This window comes from Gallus gallus, chromosome 18 (assembly GCF_016699485.2).
Source record: "Gallus gallus isolate bGalGal1 chromosome 18, bGalGal1.mat.broiler.GRCg7b, whole genome shotgun sequence".
Classification (NCBI taxonomy): domain Eukaryota; kingdom Metazoa; phylum Chordata; class Aves; order Galliformes; family Phasianidae; genus Gallus; species Gallus gallus.
Genome location: NC_052549.1, coordinates 11,194,235 through 11,201,975, shown reverse-complemented (window position 1 = coordinate 11,201,975; position 7,741 = coordinate 11,194,235). Strand labels below are relative to the sequence as shown.

The window sequence follows — 7,741 nt, the reverse complement described above, 5'->3', positions numbered from 1 at the left end:
GGTACAAATTGGAATGAGAATAATAATTAACTTTACTGGAGCCTAATTTATCCAGCTGTTATTTCTCATGCCATATTTCTGTTGACACAGGCCTAAGTCAAAGCTCTCAGTGGGCAAAGTTCATGCTCATGAAGTCGTTCTCACTTTTAGTTTCGGAGAGTGCTTCCACTGCCCGAAAGCTGAGTTACGAGGAGGGCAGCATAATGGGGACAGGAGTTTGTAGTTCTGTAGTTCCTGACTGGGATGAAATTAATGTCACCAAAAATGCCCGTGGGCTTCAATTCTAAACCCACACTGTTTCAGGGACTGATTTACAGGTGACCTGAAGTAATAATGTGGATGCATTTTGCACTGCTACTTTGGCCAGGGGTAAAGGTTATGCAAGATCTCGACAGCAAAAAATAGATTGACTATAAACAAGGACCTGCCCTTAAATCTTGTATGACCTCTGAACGCTCAGTTGACTTTTTGAGGCTGCTCTTTAGTGAATGAAGAGCAGAAAAGAGATTTCACCAGATACACGCAAGTTCTCAATCTGTCTTTATTTTCATTCATCAGAGTCTGTATTTAAGACCCACAGTATTTAAGCCCCATTGCTCTCCTATGTGCTTTCCAAGCAGGCATCTCCTGCGGAGTGCATGCAGCTGTTGGTCAGACACCACAAAACTGCAGTCCTCTGTGTAGACATTGTGAAATGCTTGTGGGTGTGTGAAGCAGCCGTGGGGATAAGTGTTGGGGTGGAGGAGGGTTCTCAGGAGGCCTGGCAGTGGGTGCAGCGGGGGTCTTTCTTGAACTTGCTCTGCATGTGAGGGTGGGACCTCTGCCAGTGCACACTGGTGAGAGCATCGCAAGTAGCATCAAGTAAAGATCAGCCATTGCACTTCTGTGGCACTCCTTGAGACTGAGAGCGCCTGCAAGGGGAAATAGCGTGTATTCTCATCAAGGCAAAGTAAAGTTAATGCTTCCATTAACAATTGTGGGAAAAGATGCACTGAAATGGTGCAGGCCTGTCCTGCTCTTTGGTACTGAGAGCTGCAGGAACGTGGTGTTCCAATGCATCAGTCCTACAAGATCAGCACAAGTTGGTATGCTGGATGTCAGCACCGGGAAGCAGAATTAACCTGTGCTGGCCATTAGAGCGACTACCAGCATCACGATCCATCTGGACATTACATGCAAAAAGTGTACATGTGGTTCATTTGTGAATGGTTGTGGGTGTGCTTCTGGAGTGCCTGGTGCTGCTAGGGGCTTTCTGTGCTGCAGGGTGGTGGTTGGCAAGCAGTGGTGAGGCTGTGGTGGTCCTTGTCTGCATTCTGAACTTACGTGCAGTGCAGGTCAGCCCTTGCTGCTCTTGCATTCTTTTATCTGGGAGATTTCTGTAGCAACTGGTGAAGTTCCACTTGTTACCATACAGCATCAACCAGCAGATACTGAGGAGTACCAGCACGCTTCTGTAGAGCAGTAATGCAGCTTGTTAATGAGTTTTCATTCTGTTCTCTGCAGAGAAAAAAAGCAGCAACACAAAACCACCTGCTTTTCTTCGGAAGCTCGTGGAGATGTTGTGCAAGGAGAAGTCAAAGCAGAAGCTGGAGAGAAAAAGCTGAAAACCTTCCATGTGCGTAGCTGCTGCTTACTGCGTCTGTGTTCAGCCCCGTTTCGCCGCAGCCTCTGCTGGCTCAGGCCGAGACGTACACCTCCAGGAGTCCCCCGACGGAGTGCATGCGGTAGAAGACGCTCAGTGGGAGGCCGAAGTTCACGATGGCAAACCAGGTGGAGTAGCCGTAAAACGACTTCTGCAGCCCATTCTCAAACACGGGGTGAGCCCCAAATGTGGGCATGATCCACAGCTAAAGAGGTGCAAGGAAAGAAAACAAGACCACACACGTCAGGGGAAGGCAAACTGTCATCTTGCACTGCCATCTCAGTGCTGGCTCAAGGAATTGTAGGAATGTTGCAGGAGTATCAGAGGGGTTTCACTGTGTGGGAAGAGGAGGAAGGTTATGCTGCCGGCTCCTTGCTACAGGCATAACATTGCTAAATTCCTGGGAACCGAACGCTGACCTCACCCTGCCCCAGGCAGCTCCATCTTTCCACGCAATTTCACTTGGCCAATTGTTTTCCCTTTCTTAAAGCTGCCATCAAAATTGATGTTGATTGAAGATTCTGAAGCAAAGTTTGCTTTATTGGGTGAGTTCCAATGCTGGAGACCTGATTACGAGGGCTCGCCGCTGGTTCCTCGTGCTTCCCCAGCTATTTCATGAAGCACCCTTAGTGAGTCTGACAACTGCCTGGCTTTTGAGGATGCCTCCTTCCCATTCCCTGGAAGCCTCACCACGTTTGAGGTAAAAGAGGGAGCCTGGAATTCTGGGAGTGGAGCATTAACAAAAAACAGCCTTGCCTCAACTCCCCAGAAGGCTGAATCCTGGTGGGCAAAGCTTTACTGCTTGGAATGATGGCCCAACAGAAAGATGCATGTCTGTCTCATATGACAAGTTAGCACAGCTGTGATGTAGCAAAGAAAGCAATACTTACTATGATGTTGCAAAGAACCAAGAAGAACGAGATCTCCTTTAATGCTTTCCTCTTCCAACCCAGGTGAGAGTAGGTGTGGATGTAGGATAGGGAAACTCTGCGGAACTCCTGCCCGAGCTCCAGCACGCTCACTCGCCTCTGGTCGGGGGCTTCGCGGTTGTGCTCTTCGCTCACTTCTTCCTCCTTGCTGGGAAAGGTCTGTGAGCGCTCCTGATTGCTGCTTGGTGTGGTCACCCCTTCACCAGGCAGCTCTGGGACTGCAGAAAGCTGCCCAGCATGCGTTGTGTGCTGGGCCTCTGCTGCTGCAAATGGCTGCCGCTGGAGCCCATCGATAATGAAGATGTTTTGGGTGATGTACTGAAAGATGAGGAGGACGGAATAGGACAGGATGAGGCTGTTCAGCATGTCCCTGGGGTTGGTGGCCACAATGGCAACAATGGAGAAGTAGGACATGGCAATTTGGCCGAGGGCTGCTCCCATCAGCAGGACCACATCCAGGCTGCGGGTTGGGTTCTTCAGTGTGTCCAGCTCCCTTTTTTCCAAGGTGTGGATGATTGTCCCAATAATTGCAACCACGCACATCAGGGGCAGGAGCACAATGTAGTAGGAATAATACAACACGAAGACCTGGTAATTAGGGGCTGAGCCCGTGGCCTGGATCTGGTACATCATGAAGACGCAGATCCCGATGATTACGGCGGCAGCGCCCAGCAGTGGCCCGAAGACGACTCCCTGCAGCTTGAATTTGGGCTTGATGTGAGTGATGTGGTGGTGGCTGATGCGTCGCCCCACGTTCTTCCACATGACGTACAGCACGGAGCAGCAGATGAGGCAGTACTCAGTGTTGAAGGGATAGAGCAGGATGTAGCCCTTCTGGAAGACTTTGCAGGTGGTTGTGTTTGGGCACGCGCACGAGTCTGTCTCATTGCCTGGATGTAAGGAGAGGAAGGCAGCTTTTAGGAGGGAGGTGGCCAACATCCGATAATGGAGGAGCCTCAGAATTCTGAGGAGCTGCTTGTCCTGTCTGAATCACTGCGACTGAGGACTGCTGTGCTCACTGCGTCAGCCTAACATGAGCAGGGATGTGGGGAAAGGAGCCTTGCCTGCCAGGCGCTGCTCCACCTCTCGCAGCTGAGATTCGATCTCCATGTGGATGGAATCATTGGTCACTGCCAGGAGCCAGAGCAGGAGGTTGGTGGCGATGGTCAGCATCAGCCCGCACCTGGAGGAGCAGAAAGGCGCTTTTACAGCCCTCTCTGTGGAGATGGTTTATGACCTGACTGTGTGCCCACCTGCCCTGGAGTGCCGCCCTCTGCTTCTTGCTTTCACGTGTAAGGATGTGCACAAACGTTGTGCTTTTGGCTCTGCTCTGTGTGTGGGCAGCAGTGGGTGGCTTTCCCATTTGTGGAGGAGCAGAGCAAGCTTACTGGTGACACCAGCCAGGGCCTGGGTGCAGCTGTGGGAAGGAAGGCTGGGGCATCTCCTGGTGATGGGAGCAGGGCAGCCATCCCCACGGAGGAGTCGTTTCATCAGTAGTGGGAGGGTGTTTGGGAAAGGGAGAGAGCAATGAGCTTTGTAGCAATTGAGGGTGTGAGTGCAAACCGAAGGGAGAGCTGGAGTGGATGGAAGGAGGATGGGTCTGATCTGATCATAGGCTGGTTCTTGTTTGTGCCCTCTGGTTGGGGGCAGGTGAAGGTCTAGCAGAGATGAGGAGGACAACAAACAGAAAGAAAGAGCTTCTCTAAAGAAGCAGAAAGATTTTTTCCCCCCTTTTCATACCTGGTGAGGTTGTGCTGAACTTGAATGCAGTCCTTAGAGTGATGCCATAGGAAAAATGCCTGCAGATCAATGACAAGAACAGCATGAGTGGGGTGCAGCTGGCAGTGCTGCATGCAGGGGCAGGGATAGGTGGCACAGATAGGCAGCACAGAGCCATGTGGCCACCTGGCAGGACGTGTGTGTGTGTCTGAGCAGCACTGGCACGCGTGCTGCCATCCTTAGGTGGCTCCAGCACACGTGTGCCTGCACCCATGGCAAAGAAGGGTGGGAATTCTGCCTGTGAGATGCTCCTGCACACACAGGGTTTTGCTGGGGATGTATTCACGTGCAGGGAGCCGGGTGCAAAGATATTCCTGGGAAGTTTCCTCTTTTCTCTCCCTACTTTGTTGCTGCAAACCAAACACCTGGGTCCTGCAGTGTGTCACTTAGTGCTAGGGCGACGTCTTTCCAAATCTTTTTTTGTCTCAATCTGGCACATCAGGTGTGCACGTGGTGTTGTTTGAAAAGGCATTTGCTACTTCAATGCCTGTGAGAGCACTGTGCTTGCACTCATTTCCTGAGCGTCCTCGCTTCCCTCTCCCCAGCAATAGAGCAGAGAATGCGTGAGCTGCCAGGAAGGGGGGATTTGCATTACCTGGGTGGCAACAAACAGGATTTCAATGCTGGGGAACACGATTTCCACCTTGGATTTGCAGTTGATTTGAATGACACTGTAGCCGATCTGAAAGACGTTCAGGAGGATGCTGAAGGTGCCGAACAGCAGCAGTGACCCTGGGCAAACAGCAAAAGCAGCAGTGAATGAACAGAGATGAGTTCGTGGAGCATCCAGGCATGGATGGGGAGTGAGGACTCCTGGATCTGAGCAGGGCTGCTGTCTGCTTGGAGGCCTCCTGATTGTGAGACAAGGAGAGAAAGGGCAGCCTGGCTGAGCTCGGTGGTGAGCTCTGCCCGGTGTAAGGTGCTGGGGCAACACAGAGCGTTTCCTGTTCTTGGACAGCAGGTGGGAACGGAGTTTTTGGCCTTTTCTGTGCACTCTGGAGTGATGGAGGTAAGCGGATGGCAGGTGATGGTTTCTACCTGTTGAATACCCCAGGGTGAATGTGGGGCTGAGGCTCTGCAGCACCGCCCTGCAGAGCTTGGGACCCTTCTGCTGCTCCCCCCTTTCCCCTCTGCATGGTCCTTAGGCAGCTTTCAGCTTTCTTCCCTTCACTTCTCTACCCTTAATTATCAAGGCTTGCACTAATTAGAATCTTCCTAATAGACAGAGGCAGGGTTGTTTAGAAGAGTGGCATCCCACAAAGTCTGAGAAGGGAAGCCGATGTGACACTGGGATGTGACTCATAGGGCAGAAACCTCCCGCTGTGCTGCGCTGTGGAAGGGGGGCAGCGTGGGGCTGCTGTGCTCAGAGCTGAGCTGAAGTTGTGCTCTGAGAAGGGACCATAGCATGGGGTTGCTCAGGAGGATGGAGGACGGCTGAGTTCAGGGCTCTCCTGGCTGCTTTGCTTCCTCCCTGTGGCTCCAGCTGTGCCCTGGCAAAGCCCTGACTCCATCTCCCGTGGCTTCACGCTCTCAGTGGCAAGGAAAGAACTTCTGTGTTTTCTAAGCGCTGGGAGGAAAGGGGAAGGCGTGGGATGATGAACTAAAGCAGGATTTACCCCTAATCCACACTGGCCCAGCATGGGTGTCCCGGTAGAGCACGGCGTGCGGCTGCCGGCTGGTGCCCAGTAGGTAGTAGATAATCCAGCACAGGCACAAGACCTTGAGGATGGACAGCAGGATCCAGACGTCCGCCAGCGTGATGGCCACGTGGTTGAAAATCATGCTGCTGATGAAGGCGCTGCCCAGAAACACCACGTTCAGGGCCAGCAGCCCCGAGAAGAGCTGCCCCGATTTCTGAGCCTGTCTGTCCCTCTGCTGCAGGGAGCAGTGCCGGTACAGCCACGACTTCTCGTAGTGGATCGTGGAGGTGCCCGGTGGGGCCGAGGCCGACCTGCTGTTGCAGTGGTGGCAAAACTTTTGCTTGGAGGCTTTGTTGCCTGCCATGGCTCAGCTGCCTGTGGGTCACCTGCAGCAGAGAGGGGTCAAAGAGGAAGGCAGGTCATAGAGGGATCTGGGTGAGCAGGGAGAATTGATTGGGGTTTAGCCCAGGTTTGGCATTTGGGGGACAGGGTCATTGTAGGGTGGTGGGGAAAAGGTCACATTGCCAAAAGACGTCAATAGATACGGGCATTAAAATGGGTATTTGGTGTCTGCCCCACCGGCACCGGGAGCTGCTGGGACCAGAAGTGCCAGGTTTCCCATCCTCACCTTTCACACCTCCACGAGGTTTCCTCCTCTCTGTTGCTCCAAGACTTAAAGCTGGGAACGAAGAGCAAGCTCAGACCTGCTTCAAAACTCAAAGCTGTTTGGTTCTGGTTGGTGGGGCCAAACTCCTCCTTGTGCTTATGGGTCCTTTGTATGGCTACAGAAACAGCAACAGAGCTGATGGGGGGAGTAGAATAAAGAGTGTCTGTAAGTTCATCCAAGCTGCGAGGAAAAGACCCAGCCTGGCTTCCCAGAGGCTGAGAACAGAGCAGAGTTAACATTTGGTTTTCTTTCTTTTTCTCCTTGAAGCACAGAGCAAAAAGCACCGAGGAGCCACGAGCTGATCTGGAGCATTTTGAGGGGTTGGCTCAGATAAACGGCCGCAGCCTGGAACAGCTTCTGTGCAGCGCTGGGAAAGACCTCAGCAGAAGATCTGCCCGAGGCAGAGCGATCTCTGCCTGTGAGCAGCAGAGGGGCAGAGCTGCCTCCCCACGGGGTCAGGGTATGGGAGCTGCTTTTGTTTGGGGCAGCAGCTGCCTGAAAGCATTGGGGATGCGATGCGGTGTGATCTGTGTGCAGTTGTCTTTGGGGCTTTGAGGTGGAAATTGTCTGAGAAGGGATTGAAATTTCAGAGCTTCCCTCTTCCCTCGCGTGCACACCGAGGTGCTGTTTGCCTTTGGTCCACGGGGGTTCGATGCACTTCTGCTAATGGAGATGGACCCTAAACCCTTCCCTCTTTGCCTCCCAAACTCTCCTCCTGTTTTGGCTCTCACACAAGCACAGAAGCAATGGCTCTCCTGTCTGCTACCCTGCTTTATGGCCATGGAGCAGAGAGCCCGGGGTGTCAGGAGAGCCATAAGGAGGCACATCCCGAAGGTCCCAGTGCCCAGGAGGTGCTGTGCAGGCCCTGTGCTTGCTGTGGCCCCGTGCCCTGACCCCGTGCTGCTGTGAGCAGCCGGCTGTCCTTACCTCCCACCGTGCCGCCGTGATGTGCTGTGCCTCCCCTGCCGGGCTGAGGTGTCGGCAGCGCTGCTCCCCGCTCAGTGCGGCCTCTGCTCCGAGCCCATTGATTTTCTTTTTCCACCTTGTTTACTTTGGGTCTGTTATTGTCATTACATTAATTAGT

At 53.0% G+C, this 7,741-nt stretch overlaps 1 protein-coding gene across 3 annotated transcripts; it reads right to left on the bottom strand.

Moving 5' to 3' along the window:
• Positions 1-523: 523 nt before the first annotated feature.
• Positions 524-7,662, bottom strand: OTOP3 (otopetrin 3). 3 transcript variants are annotated; one of them, XM_015295461.4, is made up of 9 exons: positions 7,585-7,662; positions 6,619-6,792; positions 5,967-6,376; positions 4,946-5,082; positions 4,312-4,370; positions 3,636-3,754; positions 2,533-3,461; positions 1,635-1,847; positions 524-1,497 (listed from the first exon to the last, which is right to left on the bottom strand). In XM_015295461.4, the coding sequence occupies exons 3-8, from the start codon at positions 6,352-6,354 to the stop codon at positions 1,677-1,679; spliced, it is 1,803 nt and encodes a 600-aa protein (XP_015150947.2). In that variant the 5' UTR covers positions 6,355-6,376; positions 6,619-6,792; positions 7,585-7,662; the 3' UTR covers positions 524-1,497; positions 1,635-1,676. The 3 variants fall into 3 exon arrangements, with proteins under 3 accessions (XP_015150947.2, XP_420115.4, XP_040505854.1); XM_420115.7 differs by having other exon boundaries at positions 524-1,847; XM_040649920.2 differs by having other exon boundaries at positions 524-1,847; positions 6,619-6,772.
• Positions 7,663-7,741: the final 79 nt, after the last annotated feature.

What these genes read in the sequence shown, in the direction of transcription:
- OTOP3 (XM_420115.7), bottom strand. Translation starts at nt 6,354, where the DNA reads ATGGCAGGCAACAAAGCCTCCAAGCAAAAGTTTTGCCACCACTGCAAC. An exon ending in TCCTGTTTGTTGCCACCCAG is followed by an intron (nt 4,371 to 4,945) that starts GTAATGCAAATC and finishes ATTGATCTGCAG; the next exon opens with GCATTTTTCCTATGGCATCA. An exon ending in GTTCAGCACAACCTCACCAG is followed by an intron (nt 3,755 to 4,311) that starts GTATGAAAAGGG and finishes CTGCTCCTCCAG; the next exon opens with GTGCGGGCTGATGCTGACCA.